This window comes from Battus philenor, unplaced genomic scaffold, assembly GCF_028537555.1.
Source record: "Battus philenor isolate CCGP_79_NKW_IND1 unplaced genomic scaffold, ilBatPhil1.0.hap1 SCAF_4, whole genome shotgun sequence".
Classification (NCBI taxonomy): domain Eukaryota; kingdom Metazoa; phylum Arthropoda; class Insecta; order Lepidoptera; family Papilionidae; genus Battus; species Battus philenor.
In genome coordinates this window covers 2586260-2604435 of record NW_027181704.1, presented here as the reverse complement: position 1 = coordinate 2604435, position 18176 = coordinate 2586260, and the positions used below count along the sequence as shown (strand labels likewise).

General features: G+C 32.9%; 1 protein-coding gene across 1 annotated transcript in view; it reads left to right on the top strand.

Annotated features, from left to right (window-relative positions):
- The first annotated feature begins 10869 nt into the window (after positions 1-10869).
- LOC137928932 (sucrose-6-phosphate hydrolase-like) overlaps positions 10870-18176 on the top strand; it is a 30845-nt gene continuing 23538 nt past the window's right edge. The window contains exon 1 of the mRNA XM_068771938.1: positions 10870-10973. Coding sequence (XP_068628039.1) covers positions 10942-10973 — 32 coding nt within the window. The 5' untranslated portion in view covers positions 10870-10941. The remainder of the gene's footprint in view (positions 10974-18176) is intronic.

Genomic DNA, 18176 nt, shown 5'->3' with positions numbered 1-18176 from the left:
ATGTGTATATACCATCATTTATCATCATTATTACATCAGTCGATAGACGCCCACCGCAAGGCATATGCCGCTCACATAGTTCGCAACGATGACCTGTCTAGCGCTGCCTGCATACAGTGACTTTCGGCAATCTTAACTATGTCGTCAGTTCAGGTTGAGGAGGAATACCAACACCGTATATACTCGCTCGTAAAAAAATACTAGGAAATAATTTCACTTGTTAATATGCAAGCACTTAATTGCGTAGACACGTATAAGAAAATATTGCAGCGCAATCTCATCAGGCGAAGACAAATATCGATACAACAAACCACATTTGGGCGCCGTAAGAACGCTTGATGTATTATTCATTGTATAAATAGCCCTGTAACTAATTCAATAAAAAGTATTTCGTGATACTGTTCGCTACGGAACACGCTATTACCAAAACCATCTTTTACTTCAATTCTGATAGAGAACTTATCTGTTCTAAGATCCTTGATACCGAAAGCTACCTAAGGCTAGTTTCAATTCAATAATTTTTTTTTATATTGATTTAGATTGATGCAACGGCTGGTCGATCTGAAATTGTTATGGAGAGAAATTATTTTTGACTTTACATTTGTTGTATAAAGATCAGTAAGGAATTATTATAATATTTAACTATTTCTACAGACGTTATCAAATATTTCGGATTGGAACGTTAGTACGTAATGTATTCTTGCATGTACAATAGTAAGATATTGGTACATTATTCACGGGTACATTATTGTACACGAACATTTATTTAATACAATGAAAATCATTTTTAGTGATTACTTGCATACGTCATAAGAAAAATGCCAAAAGAGAACAGTCTGATGATAACTGCACTCGAATTATTATTTTATTATTAGTTCCCTCATTATGGCGCCTTTAAATCTTGAAATTTAAACTTGAAAATCCGCGGTCTTTACTCCAAAACCATAAACCCATCGGCCATTCTTCTTCACAGTATGTATCAGTAAGTATTTACTTCTAATCAACAATATATTTACTTTCGTTATCAATAACCTTTTGCCATCTAGTAAACAAATTTTCAAAGCCAGAGTGTTAAAAATCGATCGGATTTTCTGTAAAATATGTTTACGTTATTACTTTCCCGTCCCGCTAATACATAAATGTAAACTGAGAATAAAATAAACAATGACTTTTGGCACTTTTCTGTTTGGAATTTCCATAATTACTATATATTTAATGTCCTTAACAAAATATTCTACGTTTAAATAATATAAACTATTCGTGGATTGACAACGGTGTCATATGTTTTCACCACCCACATATTCACACACCCACGCCTCCTCCCACACCGCTGACCCTTACTTTCACAAATGCATTGCGGAGGCTGCCGCTCTAAAAGCGGAAATTTGATAAATTCCGCTCCCCGTATAAACTCTAGGATACTCGCCACATGTCCAGCTATGATGCACCGAACATACATTATACATCGCGAAACCTGTGGCCGCGCCCGCCTAGCTTGCGTTTAAGCGAGGGCGGGCAGGAGATGCCCGTGCCGTTCCCGACCGCCAAGTCGTCCTTGCTTCGCAAACCTATAATCTAATATATAAAATTCTCGTGTCACGGTGTTCGAACTTGAACTTCTCTGAAACGGCTTGACCGATATTTACCAAATTTTATATGCGTATTTAGTAGGTCTGAGAATCGGCTACTATCTATTTTTCATACCCCTAAGTGATAACGGTTGTTCACCCTTAAATTTTTTTTTATTTTTTTAACGAAATTTTTTGTTTTTATTTTTTTATGATACAACATACAAAAATACATACAACCCTACATTTTCACCCCTCTACGATCAACCCTTATTTTTAAATTGAAAATTAAAAATACTTTTTTTGCAAAACAACGTTTGCGGGATCAGCTAGTACACTATACAATTACACGGGTACCTATACCTACACTGTCTTTCTTTGTTCCTACGTCTCTGTCCTAAATAGAATACGGTCGCCAGGTCGGCCAGAGTAAATTTTTAGTCCAAGAACCTCCTGAAGTTACACAAAGCCTAAATCCGCTAACAGTATTACATCATTCAAATCAAATGAAAAAAAATGCTAACCACATCATCTTAATTTAATATAATTTTGTATACAATATTTTTATAAATAGTTTAAAAAAAAACGAAATGTAAAATTGTAAAGGAGGTCATTCGTATCCAACTCGACCGGGTAGTATTGGGGATACTACGAAATGTTGTGTCCAATATCTCAGGATAAAATTCATCTAAGTGTAAAAACTTGTTTAAATAGTAAATAAGAATGATTATGCAGATATTTTTATGTAGACCTCTCTAAAAACCATCTAAATAAACTTTAGTGCTTTTAAGACTTCCGTATTAGTTCCATATTTGGACTCCGAAAATATGATCCCGTTTTAAAATTTTGCGTTAAGGTCTTTTGGTTACCTTATCTCAAATCGAGATTCAGTATTTAATAGAAAATAAAATTCTATAATAATGTCGTAAGCATCACAAGGCATTGAAAATTCCACAGAGCCGGCTAACTGGCCGAACGACACGTTGGTGAAAAACGTTCCACCAGTGCACCGAAATTCCGTTATCCCCCGACTAATGAAAATGGGCCATTTGTATTTCAAGATTTTTAAAGAAATATCCTGAACATTCAGAGTCGAAAATACATGATAAAACCGGACGAGAGAATATCGAATTTCGGTTGACATTTATACGTAAATATAACCGAATATTGAGCCAAAGCCGACAGACAGGAAAAGAAAAAAGTGTTATAGTGGCGAAAAGGGCGAATTGTGGAAATATTCGGTGACTCAAGAGGTCTGCGTTGGGGTACTCTTTAAGCGAGAGTCGACGCTTTAGTGTGTAGTATATATACATATATGTATATATATGTATATACATGTTATGTATATGTTTGTGTATATATATATATACACATATTCAGTTCAACTTGAATGAATGATCATCAGGTCTCCATGGTAGATTTCCAATAGGAGCAAAGGGTCTTCCGACGACAAGCGCATATTTCTTATCTCAAATCGCAAGCCTTTTACAATAATAACAATCCATAACAAACTTCCTAGCCAAATAAATCCAGAATGAAAACATGATACAATTTTAATATTAAATTTTAAAGAGTTATATTCGTTAAGCTCAGCTTTAGTCACTAGCGTATGCGGGGAAGTCATATCTGCAAAACCTCGCAGCAAAACACATTATTTTGTTTATTCCTAAAATAGCACTCTCGCGCGTCTACACAATTTTGCAACCAGTCACAATTTCAGACTTTATAACGCGGACGACAATGATTTTTATGAACTTCGCTGCAGTGAAGTTATTATATGTTATGTTAACCTAAAGAAAAATTCCGTCATCTATAATCAATTATAACTAAAAGACAATATACAATATTTTTAATACTATCTTTTAGTTGAAAACACCAAAAACTTGTTTATCCGCTTGTGTATTCAATTACTTTATACAATACATTTGTAATAAATAAGGTCTAGTACTATAATGATATGCAAGACGTAAGTACTAGGCAAACATGTATGTTTTGAGATTCAATAAATAACTTTGACAGATCTGATTACGAAATTTTCTTTTTTAACTACGAAATTGTTCCAATAGTACGTATACGTGCAGTGGTAGCCCAGCGAACTGAGAACGATCGTATGTCGCGGGTTTGATCCCCAGGACACTGTCTTTCATAATTAATGGTTTCCAAAAGATGAGCAGTAGCGTCCTCTGCGTACTGTGATATGAAACTGCGATCTCCAATTTTCCTCCCAAGCGTAACGATGATATGCCCTTAAAGATATATTTTGGTGAAGCCTTCGCCTTGCAGTGGGCGCCTTTAGGCTGAAACGAGGAATGGGATGTGGTACAAAAGCTTTAAAGCACATCATCCTGTATAATTATTGTTTTTAAAGTCTCCTACAAAAATAATGGAGCTAAAACGTTACTAGAAATTATTACAAATAAAGTCTTTATATTTAATATCTTGTATTGATTCGATCCGCCAAAGGAAAATGCAAATCCGGTCGCTCGCTTCTAAACGTTCTAAACGGCTGAAACTACGAAATATTTTATACGCTGCTAAGTGGTACAGTCGTTAGCTTAAAAATTATTATGTATGTGTACCACATATTTCGTGTGTGTTATATTCAGTGACTGGCTATATTCTTATGTTGATCGGGCTATATTCAGTGAAAGTGGAATACACGATATTTAATGGAATCAGGCGTTACCTTGCGGAAGTCCATCCTAAGTAAGAAAAGGACCAATATTTAGCCACTTCCGCACATGCAGTGGTATGGAATATACGAAATCGTGTTGGCCTGAAAAGTGTCGGATTATATGAAAGTGCTTTTCATTTACTACATTCAGCTTACATTATGTAATGAAAAATCTCTTGATTGATAATTTCCACTACACGCTTGAAAAATATTTTGTGAAAGGCTGAATGAGATGAATATAAGAATACCGGTTTGTGCGAGTGAGACGAAAATATACTGCACAAGTGTGGTGAGACTCACTGAAGCGTTATACACGAATTCATTGCGGAAATACCTTTGGGAAATATGCATGCGATTATCGGATCTTTGGTAATATTCGTACAAATACGAGCATTTGTACTTATATGTATATGTGCCTATTAAATATACATCACTGACTTCAAATGGTCGATAACCTATTTCTTTTACGAAATATTTATTCAAAAAGTCATCTGTTTTTGATTTACAGTTATATAAAACCGTTTTAAATAAAAGTATAACGATTATCTAAATTTAATGTATATACCAGGGGTTAGTTTTACGTTTACAGTTTCGAAATTTAAAATTTTTTTGCGAGTCGCATTTAATAGGTATTTCTAATGTAAAAAGTTTTGTAAAATAAACTTATTGATAAAATAACATATGTGTATTATATAGATATTTAAAATTAACTTCCCTCAATAATTCTTTAAATAAAGAAAGAATATATGATTTTTTTTTCAGAGACTGTTTAGTTGATGAACCTCTCTTTTCTACTATGTGTAAGCAGGGACATTATTAACAATAAGTTTTTTTTTTAATATTTCCTCTCTCTTCTTTTGTCCTTTTTAAAATCTTTTATTCAATATCTTGTTTTTATATATCGCCTCTATTTCTTCGTCTTTCCTAAAGAATACTGTAACAAGTTATTACCAGAAGATAATGGCCTGTCACATTTTAATAGAAAACATAAAGTAACATGTTTAAGAGTGGTAGCTTTACATTTTAATTGTAAACGAATGTAAAAGCTTCATAGTTTTTTATGAGCACAAGTGCTAAATATTCGCCCCTTTAAAGTTATTACAACTATAATCTTCATGTAAACAACATCATGTAATATCACGTAATTATTAATTACTCCGTTCTATCTATACGTTAAATTATATTAAAGTATTCTGTTATATAAATTATGTTTCCAACGAGTTCGCCAATATACATCATAGGAAACCACTTACATTGTTGCGATATTAACGTCAAATATAAACGTCTCCGGAGACACGTTCGGAAATTGAGTGCACTTAGAAGATGCATCGCAACACCGTACTTATGTACTCTGTTTTTAAAAGATATTGAAAAAGGGAAAACATTCTAGCCACAGTATTTTAATATTCATTTCTTTATAACATTATTCATTTTAGATCATTTATAATCACCACGTGTGTACGTGATAAGAAGAATGCCAGCACAGTCCATTTTGATTGAAAGGAACTTTGAACTTTCATGTAGTAACAACTTTCAACTTGAAATACATGCCTTCGAGTGTATCAAATGCGCCCAGATTTAAAAAGAGAATGCAAACTCAAACGAGTTTTCTTTGTGATCACTTTCACAAATATCTATAATCCAATAGCTATTAATAGATTTTAATAATTATACATGTATTATAATAAGATTATTTCCAATTTTTGTATTGTACATGTCAATCTATATGATTTTTTTATGTTTTATTTTCATTTAGATTATAGATTGAAATATAAATAATTATTTTTGTTGAAGTAAAAATGTTATACTACGAGTATATTGCAAATGCTTGCAATGGTTTTAAGATATACTGTAATGATTTCCGTATATATTTGTGTTAACATTGTATAAGTGCCTTTATATGTAAAATGAAAAAAAATTAGTAGTTTTACCAACGAGGTTGTATATAAGATTGTGTAGTACAAGTATTCCCAAAATAACGTCGCTTTGAGCGAAGCTATCCATCAAATCCTATCAACCCTCTTTCAGAATTATTCGACTCAAAATAAGCCAAACATGGACAAAGGCATTAGAGTTCACTCATCTCGCCGTGTACAGCCTTAACATTGAAAATAAATTATCAAGGATAATTAACGTGAGTCTAAATTTTAAAGCAGTTTCTTTTTTTGTATATACAATGAAATTGTAGTTATAGTTACAATGAATTTGTAATTCTTTTCCTCTTTGTATGTACAATGCGATTAAAATAAGAATAGGACGGGCTCTCGGCTAACTTCACTCATATAAGTACGGTGAGAATTAAATATATAAAATAAAAAAATAATAATAATTGTTTTTGTTGATTGTTTAATTTGTTCTACAATGAGCAAAAGAGGTAGTGTTTTACATCGGCGAGCTCGAGAGATTATCAGCAATGTTGATAAGTACTTCGAGGAAGAGAAAACGTGCCATTATGTTGTTGGACCAGTTAAAACAAGCAAGAACTATATATGAATATTGCCATCAGGCCCTGGTACAAACCAGGGCCAGATGGCAATATTCATATATCGCGTGATGTATTTGAAAGTTTCATTAAGCATTTGAAAACTGCTTCGATGGTAACCGAGCTAATGACTTTAGCCACTGGTATTATTTTTTAACATTGCTTTTTTTGCACACTATACCAAGTTCCTATTCTTATTTTAATCGCATCGTATTGTGTGTAGGCGCCACTAGGAGAACTGGCGGCATATTTAAGATCGCAAGATGTCGCTGCACGCGGGTAGCGCAGGATCTATTTGCTATTTGATGTACTTAATGTTGTGCTGCTAGCTGGCCCAGGCTTTGTACCGCTTCATCGAAATTGTGCCCGTGAAAACTGAGGTCCACGGACTAAAAATTTTACGCTGGGGATCGTACCTCAGTTACAACAAAGACATCTACAGGCGGAGAACTATAACCGTGTAGGTGTATAGTGTAATGAGAGGGGTGTTGAGTATGTAGCACGAAGCGAGGACTACTCGGCAGTCAGGAGAGACACGGGCCTCTCTGGACCGCCCTCGCTTGAACGCGGGTTAGGCGGACGCGGCCGCCGTGTCATGTGTAAATGAGTAGTGCATGACATGTGCATCGAGACCGCTAGGGCTCGATGTGAGGCGTGTAAGATCATTCCTTGGGCGATCTTTAAGGGAGACCTATTTAAGGGAGGCCTTGCAGCAAGCGTCCATCGGCTGAAAAGAAGAAGAAAAAAGATGTATTGTTACATATTCTGATGAGCTAGATCTATAATTTTAAACAAGCTGTATTTCATTAGCATTTATTTTAATTCTTTTTAATTATTATTTCTTATCCCGAGATAGAGAACAACCACGCTAGCTATAAGAGTAATTAAAGATTATTCGTTAGGCAAATATAGTAATTATCAGTACGGATAACAGCATTCTAACGTCTATTTTTTTTCTTTATAGTGACATTCGTGTAATATAAACAAATAAATAAAATTGGTGTGTCTGTTTGTAATTTTATAATAACCACCTTTTTTCTACGCGTATTAGAACGAATATTCACAAAGTAATTTTTTTCAAATTTTTGTTTGTCTGTCTGTATGTTTGTTCCGACTAATCTCTCACCGGATCGTTTTTGACGGGATGTAATAAGGACTTACTAAGGCTTCTTTTATTTCAGAAAAATTCTCAAACAAAAAAAACGTTAAAAAATTTTTTTTTATTATATTCCACGCGGACGAAGACAGGTGTACAGCTAGTTTAAAATAAGTATTAAAATTTAATGAAAATATGAGTAATGGCCAGCTAAATTTCATTCATCAAATTAATCACAGGTATAAAAAAGTATTTAATGGTGGAAAGTAGATATTTGTAAAAGATTATTTAATTAATAAATTAGACATTTATCTGTTGGAATTTATATATTTCTGATAGCCGAGTTTTACAGCGCTTGGCTTAAATGTCTTTGCAGTAACTTTTCTAAAGACCTCTCGTGTAGGCTTGAACTATTATTGAAGTTATGTGTAATTGAACGCTGTCGGGAATTCAGCGTAGGAGGTTACTTGTACGAAAGCTTTCCTATTCGTGGGTACAACGTATGAAAAAAAATTTTAATTTTTATTTCCATACTCCTTCCTTCTTTTGCAATATCTTTTATGCATTATTTTTGTTCTTCACTTGTTATATTCCTCATTTGCAACCGACAGATCGACAACATGATTAAGGTCGCGTGAGAAGCAGGATGCGAGCAGCAGAAGACTGGTCATGGTGGCGATCTTTGGCTGGAGGCGAATAACAAGGTATCACTGCAAGCAGTGGAAGTCCATCGGCTGAAAAGAAGAATATAAATGATTTTTTTACAAACTAGAATCATTTAATTGACCTTCCTTATACTGCAATTATTTAACCTAAAGCAACGAGAGTTACAAATGCAACCTTTTTTAAAATTTTTAAAATTAAAAAAAAAATAATTTTTATTTTCATTAATATTATATTTCGCTCTAAGCGAACGAATGTGTATTCACACGTGTACAGGGATAATTTATATTTTATAATTACAACCCGAATGCAATGGCGGCTGGAATATATATATATTTTTTTATACCCCCGCTATTGGGGGCCTCTCGTACCCCTATCTAATGGTGGGACAGGGACATTTTTTACAATTTATTTTTTCACATGAATTTTTATTTCCATTCTTTTTTCTTTCATTCTTCACAATGTCTTTCGGTCTATTCTGTCTGTCATTCCACATTTCTGCTATCTTTCGCTTTTATTCTGATCATCTATCATTCTTCCCTTGCTTTTTCAATTCAATAGCATTTTTTAAATTTAACATTTTTATTTCGTATACAATAATTATTATTGGCGGGTATATATTACAGCGTCCGAATTCAAATAGGATTTCTAATTTCATTTCAAAGGCGTAAAACAGATTTTACAAAAATATAATTGCCGGCGCAGTGGACAGCAATATGGAGCGTGAGTGATAAACTTTAATATTTTATAGTAATAAAACTTAATAGTTTTTTATTTGTTGGATACCTTTTTTCCGTAACGAATACTGCGATCGTAGCGCTATTTAAGATACAATACCCGGTGATAAATATTGTACATAGAACTTTGGAAAGAGACAATCGGCTATTTTCGGCTTCGTAGAGCATTATCGTTATCGTTATGGACAGAGATAATGCTCTACGAAGCCTAAATTATCTAATTTTTTTTTTACAAAGGTCGATATGCGATGCAATATTTATCGCCGGGACTGTACATATCGTTTTATATTTGCATTTTTAATGTTCATTTGTAATTATTTCTTGCTTAATCTTTTTTGAGAACCTAAAATAAAATAAATATTAAAGAGCGCATCTCAAATATAATTTCACATAAAACTCATTAGTGTAGGGGTTGCAGCGTGTTACTTTTATTTTGCACCATTATGTAACAACAAATGTAAAAATTTCTCTTAACGGTGTTTCGAACCCGTTTCACAATGGATGTATTATATATAAAAGGATAAACACTGCGAATATTGTGAAAGGCGTAAAGGGATATTTTTATGATTTTATTCAATTTGTCTATTATGCGTTATGGTCTTATAAATGGCTGGGTTAAGTATAAGCAGGTACACACCATCAGATATTGCCAACTCAAAAATGTTTACGGGTCGCTTACAAAATAAATTACATAAGGTTTTTGGTAATTGACGTAAAAGATATAAAGGGGTGAATATATAACACATTTGCGGTCTACCAAAAAAAAAAACGCGGTTAAAAAAGTGGTTTAAAAAATTGTTGTAAGAACTACATTACGTCATCATCAGCAGCGCATCGAAAAGGGGAATTCCACAGAAATATATTATCTTATATACAGCGGTATAAATATAGGCGAAGCTTGAATAATATACATATATCAGATTTTCTATTGTTATTACGTCCAAGATCTACCAGCCCTAGGAAAGATCCAACATATTAAACAACATATAAACGTAGTGACGTAATATACGAGTAGTAAAAGGGTTTCCATAGATTGGATTACAAATTATAAAAATTGTTTATTGTTTACTACATATCCCTGCATATTTCATACTGCTAAAAGTCATTGGCCTGTCGCATTTCGAAAGCTATATATCTATATACTTGGTGATTATATATAAGTGTATAAAATTTTAAAGCAAAATCTTTCATATTACGTACATATTCACCTCTTCAACTTACATTTATAATCAATGATCCTAATACACAGATATTGGCGTACAACCTGACGATGGAAACGTGAAGTAAGGACGAGGAACGGGTCGCAAAAACAGTAATATTAAAAACTGAAACAGGCTAAATTTTTGCGTCATTAAGATGTAAACAAGAAAAAAGTTCATAAACCTACATATAGTTTAAGAAGAAGCTTGGATAACTTAGCATTAACATAAGTAAACACGAAAGAAAAGAAGCAAAAAAAAAGACAAATGCGCAATGATGCGAAAAATCAATGTCCCTGTATAATATTTGCGTATATTATCCGAGAACGTGAATAAGCAGGCCACGGGTTGACAAGCCCTGATCTGGGAAAAATTTGAGACAAGGGTGTCAGGCTAACCGTTAAAGTACGCCCACCTTGTGATATTTAGTTTCGTACGCTGTACGGGAACAGTACATCGTGTTGGTACTTCTTGCATAATTTTAATTTGGACTCAACTCGACATCTAGAAACGAAGTCTATCATGCAGTTCAACAACTGGCAACCTCTACAATGGTAAGTGATACATATATATAACAAACAGCAATGGAGGAAGCAAGGCTTATTTAAATCTATTGTAAATGTAACCTTAGCTGTTTACGTCTGTGTTTGCCCTATGACGTTAACGGCTTCACCGTGCTTGAGGTGATAGACTTCCTTACAGAATCTAAGTTATGGGATTACCTTTGAAGCACACATTGATTCTACGAGTGTTGCAGTCTTTATCTTCGTACTGTCACCCTAATGTGTTTACGCCCACAGGTTGACTACGTATGTGTGATATGGAATATAGATTGTACTATATATGAAGATTGTTCAATGTTCAATTGTTCAATGAAGTTTTATTTAAGACCCTTCTGTGTATTACTACTATAACATAAGATGGTAAACAAGTTGTTAAATATTTATTTTACTTCTTTAATATTTTTATTTTTAATATTTTTAAAATGCGCGTCATAATCATATCTTAACTTAGATATATTTGAATTTGGAATAATAAACTTAAAAAACAATTTTTTTTAATGATGCAACATAGCATGCAATGAAAATGTTAATTTTATTATAAATTATTTTAACCAATCCGTGAAAGCTTTGTGGGGTTTACAATATTTCATCGTGTATTAGTACTTGTTTGTATTTCAATTAAAATAAAACGAATGCAAATAGTAAAACCTTCTTAGTTTCGTAAAGAAAAAAAGAATTACAATATGTGAATGGTATATGATTACCTTGTCTATGTGCATAGGAATAGTAATTAGTGTTAGAAAAATAGCGATGTACATGATGACATTCAAACATCAAAACACTATAAACTTGGTAATTTTTTTTGTATGAATTTACAATATCTTCCAGAGCAATGCCTCTGATTTATCCTGCAATTTAAATTTATTGCATAAAAAAGTTTATTCTAGAAAAAAAAATCGTAAACGATATTCTATCATAACATATATTTTATTTATAATATAACAAGGTAATTGATACTTCTAGATATTTGTGAAAATGATCACACAAAATTCGTCTGTTATATATTAGGAAGACCGGAAAGTACTGTCGTATGTGTCGAAATATTTTACAGAAAAACCGATTGACTTTTACCCTTCCGGCATTAAAAATTTGTATACTAGATTGTAAAAGGTTGTTGATAACGAAAATTAATATATTGTTGATTAAAAATAAAAACACGTTAAAATCGTAGTCGTGTGAATTCAACTTATAAAAGCAACATTACTTTCTGGTCCCCCTAATATATATAACTGATAAAACAAGTTTACCAACACACTAGTCAATCAATTTATAGATAAATTAAATTAAAAATACTAATACATCAAACAAATGATATAAACATGTGAAAAGATTATATGTAATAAAATTGTGCAATTTTCTAGAAAGCCGGTCAATTATATAAGCTTCAAAATTATAAAAAATAAATGACAAATTCGAAGAAAACGTTTTCATAATACTGAAGATGCGATGTCTACTCTACGCATTTAAAAATCTCGAAGACATGAATTTCAAGTTGAAAGTTGTCATTATAAGGGAGTTTAATTTGATACTCATTTCAACCGAAGTGGGCTGTTCTGGCTTTCTTCTTATCTCGACTCTGTGTTTGGCACTAATCGGTGTAACATAACTCCTGAAGATGCCCCGTGGAGGGGTGAAACACGTGTTGAGTATTTTGGCGGTGGCGGTTGTGTGATTCGCATTGTTTGCCGCATACGCATTTGTCAGCGGGCTGGCGGGCGGTGCATTTGTTGCACGACCACCACTGCATGTGCGGAAGTGGCTAAATATTGGTCCTTTTCTTACTTAGGATGGACTTCCGCAAGGTAACACCTGATTCCATTAAATATTCTTCTTATCACTTACACACGTGATGATTATAAATGATCTAAAGTTAATGTTGTTATATAGAAATAATATTAAAGTATTGAAGCTAGAATGTTTTTCTTTTTTCGATATATTTTATAGACAGACTACATAAGTACGGAGTTGCGATGCATCTTCTAAGTGCGCTCAATGTTCGAACATTTCTTCGGAGACGTTAATATTTGACGTTAATATCGCAATAATGTAAGTGGTTTCGTATGATAAATATTGACAAATTGGTTGAAAACATAATTTATATAATAGTTATTTTAATTTTACATATAAATATACCTAAGTATTATATTAGTACGGTACATTATATGTGTTGTTTACATGATGATAGATTATAATTGTGAAAGGTTTAAATGGATATATTTATGGCTCATTGGCCAGCAAAAAGCTTTATAGATTTTACATCCATTTTTAACCATTCTGTATAAAGTGACCACGCTGAAATAAGTTACATGATGTACTTTTCTCTATCAGAATACGACATCATCAATAACTTCTGGTAGTACAGATACACAACTATTTTTATATGTAGTAATCCGAATTGTAATAACTCTTTTTCTGACTATATTATCATTGTTATTTATTACTACTGATCAATACTATGTGAGTATAAAAGAAAAAAAGATGACGTTTGACCATGAAGAGAATGGCTCAAAAGATTGCCGAAGATGGACGGAGTAAAAAGCTTTACATGATCATTCCTAAATCCACGAAACAGAAATGGCGGATTTATTCCCAGTTATTCCCGAGGTTACACCGGCTTTCGCAAGTGCGTATATTTCAGAAAGAACTAATACAGTAAAAACAAGGGAAATATAACAAGAGAATAAATAAAGTCATTTAGAGTCAAATATGTGTCGAAGCAACTACTTATATAGATAGTACGAAAACGACATCGGAAAGTCACCTGTAAATAGTTGCATTATGCTCCATAAACTATATCAGATGATCTTATATGCGAAAAACGAATTGCTTACGGAAAATCTGCTGCCTTAACAAGCGAAATTGACTCATCGATCTCACGAGGTAAGTTACAATTTCGCAAAACAACGATCTAAAAATCTAAGAGTGCTTTACCAGGTAAATTGAACTAACCTAACGAGGCTGGTGCGAAGCAAGCACCGCTTGTTAAAATAGCCGTATATGGTTGCAACATAGCTACAAGAATTTACGGATTAGCAATTGAATTCTATACGTGTACGTAGGTAGGTATATTGGCCCTATGTGGGCGGCTGCATCGACGTTAGTTAATGCATGTTCGTTCGTGTTAATACATGTTAGGATTTTGTGATTTATTGATTGCGAAATAGAAGCTGGAATCAGAGTAGATCTATAATGGACGATGAGAACCGTAGCCCCACTTTTAAGTACAGCAGAGTAATAATGCAATATAAAAAAAATTATAAGAAGGTTGGACCAAATAAGAAATAAATTTTAATTAAAGTCACAATTATAGTAAAACATTTGCTTAAAATTAGGAGGTAAAATCATAAAAGGACAATCGAAATGTTATACATACGTAAACTGAAGAAAACTAAAATAAGTAAATTGTAAAGGAATTGTGAAGAAGGATGTGAGGAGACATTTGAAAGACATGTGGAAAATGATAAAGAATGATAGAATTTATAAAGGAAGAATAAAGATAAGTGTAAAAGAAAATGTGAAGTATGAAAGACAAAAAAAAACTATAATCATAATTATTAATTTTTTGAATAATAAAGTCTTTGTCCATACTGCAGGGGCTGAACAAGAGACCCCAATAACGGGGACAAAGAAATCATAAGGACGCGCTGTGCAGTGCAGATAAGTCCGACTATCAAGTAGATATGAGTTAGTCAATATGTCAGATGTCACATCTGAAATAGTTTTTTTTTTAATTATTTAATTTGATCACAAATTCTGGATCAACAAATCCTTGGTCTGACGAAGCTATAAGAGCCAGCAAGACCATACACTTGTAGATTATCATCGTTCCAATCACCAGACAGTGCAGATAGGTACAGAAAATTGTACGCTGTCAGTCAAATAAATCAAACATGAGTTATAATCATGAAGATGACGTCACTTTTTCGTCCACATAGCTGACGTCACACATTTAAAAATACAACACACGGTTTTCCCATACATATAAAATATCAAAATTAAAAAAACCAAGACATCTAAAAAGATTACCGAAAACACATCAACCCTGAACATACAATAATATGCCTTAGGATAACGTAATATCATTAGAATTTACAAAAAATTGCTTGAAATCACGCATACGAGTAAAGTACATACGGGTAAATTGTCGTTATAAGCAGTCATTGTTTTGTTCTATCGGCCGTGGATTTGCCGATCCGTACGTATTACGGAGGCTGTTAGTGACATCTGACAAATCACATCCGGCCCGGAAATAAGAAACGTAAATCTTGAACTGATTACATTGTATCGACATAACTATGTATATACCTACACATAGTATATGAATGAATATATACATATCAGAAAAACTCAAAGTAATTACTTTTATTCCACTTTTAATACTCGTATAGGCCAACTAGCATAGTTTCCACTAGACAACTTATCACTTCGATGATTATCGAACGAGTGATCAAGGTCCCGACTCAATAATCAAAACGCTGTTTCAACCCCACCACTCTCAATCCTTTTACTGGAAGTTGCCACAAAAGAGTGACGGGGTCGAGTAGTGTTGCCATATAAAAAAAATAAAACTATCTTTTATAAAATTATTACATACATATCTCTGGATCATAAATTCTAATTTATTAATTAAAATATGGCTTGCCAGTAACTTCTGGCAGTATAAAGTCTGAAGGGCAGATATTAAACAGTAATTAATTAGAATTTGTAGTTATTATAATTTTGTGAACGCTCTTTTTTACTTTGACATAGACGCTCTTCAAAGATATCTATGGATTACATGCTATACTAGCCACTCTTTGCAGATGAGTTGTTGCAAGCAATGTGCGTTTTATAAGACGACATTTATTATATATTTTTTGTAATCAATATAATGTTTTCATTATTACTATACCGGTTAAGCTATCTCTGAGATAGGTAACATGATTGTGTTTACAATTAAATACAATGCTTTTAATAATAATTAATAAAATGATTTATCGGCTTATAAATCAAATAAAATTTATCACCTTTCCAATGTTTTCTTTTACAATGAAGACGTTCGTTTGTTATGTAATAAGGAAAATACGCAGTAATTTTTAATGAAAAAATTTCTGCCTAAAATATTGAAATTCAATACAGTAATACCCCGCTTTACGCGAGGGATACGTTCCAAAAAAAATCGCGTTAACTGAAATTCGCGTATAACGAGGTTTATGATTAAACATAGTCAAAAATTATTACAAAAAAATACACAATATAAAATACACAATCATAAAATGATTTGTATTTTTTTGTAATCACTTTAATTCTAGGAACACTTTATGCAATACATACTCTTATTTTTTACGCAAAAAAACATCTATTGTCTTTTGGGTAACGTTTTGTTTACGTTCTTGTAAAATACATTCATAACACCCAACACTGTTTTTAATTGTTTGACAGATGGTCAAGACACCATAGAGAAGTTGATGACTACATTATATTTATACGCACTCTTTCGCGTAATTCGAGGCATTTGAGCGCGAAATTTGCAATTCGCGTTATAGAGAAACCGCGTATAACGGGGTCGCGTAAAGCGGGGTATTACTGTACCCGTAATGTCGCATATACATGATGTATTTAAGTTTACTTCCTTACTGAGCAGTTGTAGCACAGCAGTAGAGGACTAAGATTTGCGATCGTAGACCGCGTGTTCAGTTCCCGGGATATACATTCTTACATTTTTCACATTTTCTGAATTATTTACATTGTATACTGCTCATAAACAATTTTCTAAAGGATTGGCAGCAGTGCTCTCTGCGTACCATGACACCACACTGAGTATATCACCACATAGATTTCTTTGGGAGAGACCTATGTCTTACAGATGGCCTATATAGGCTGAAACGATGTCGATGATTTACTTACAGTTTTTTTTTTTAAATCTGGGATGCTTTAATGACATATTAAAAAATAATAACAGCCTTTTTAAACAGTGTTTTGTTAAAACGCTTAAAAACGATGTGCATTTTAAGCAAAAATGGTTATGAATATATTTTTGTTTTTAGTTAAAAAAATTGTATGTTTTTTAAACAAATATTTAACAAATTGTACACACCTCATATAATAATAAAAAAAATATTTTCATCGACAGATAGAACCTGAGTAACTTTTTACTGTAACAATAATTAAGTGTATCCTAGCGTGCATAATAGAGAATATTGAATTAAAAAAAAATATATTAAAAAAGGTCTTTGTTGTCTGGTGTCCATTAAAAAAAAATTGTCCGGCAAATGTCATCCGCCTTCGAAATATAAAAATTATTTAAGTTAACCGCAACTTCAGTAACGATAAATCAAATCTGTAAAGTGTTATAAAATGTAAATAGCCTTAAAGAATTTTAATCATTGAACAATCTATCAAAGGAATTGTTATGCAGATTTAAAAAGCGCTTATTTCTTGAGATTACTTTTTAATTGTTTTCCCTTTTAATTTAAACAAAAATTACTTTTTTAAACGATGTAGATTTATGCCGCTCTTTCAGACAACGTAATTTAGTATAACGAATATAAGCAATCTGATAAATCATAATCCATTACATTAAATCATCACAGACTCGGTGTTGGCACTAATCGGTGTAACATAACTCCTGAAGATGCCTCGTGGAGGGGTGAAACACGTGTTGAGTAATTTGGCGGTGGCGGTTGTGTGATTCGCATTGTTTGCCGCATACGCATTTATCAGCGGGCTGGCGGGCGGTGCACTTTGTTGCACGACCACCACTGCATGTGCGGAAGTGGCTAAATATTGGTCCTTTTCTTACTTAGGATGGACTTCCGCAAGGTAACGCCTGATTCCATTAAATATTAAATCATCAACCCTTAAGAAATTTTGTCATTTTATAAAAAATCTAACATTTTAAAAATGGAAAGAAATTCCAAGCATTTAGACTAGTCATCGGCCCATTTCGCCGATTTTTAAATTGTTTTAATAAAATTATTTTAGACATGTTAGTAATATAAAACTAAGTCCTGGTTTTTGTAACCGAACGGTATAACGAATAAAGAAAAAAAAAATGATGAAATGTGTAAAAAAGTCATAATCTTTTCATCATTATATCAGGCGATTGACGTCCACTGCAAGGCCTAGGCCTACATAAAAGATTGCCACGATGACCGCATCTATCGACTTGACATAAACATCAATAAGATTTAAAACTTATTGTATTTTTTATAG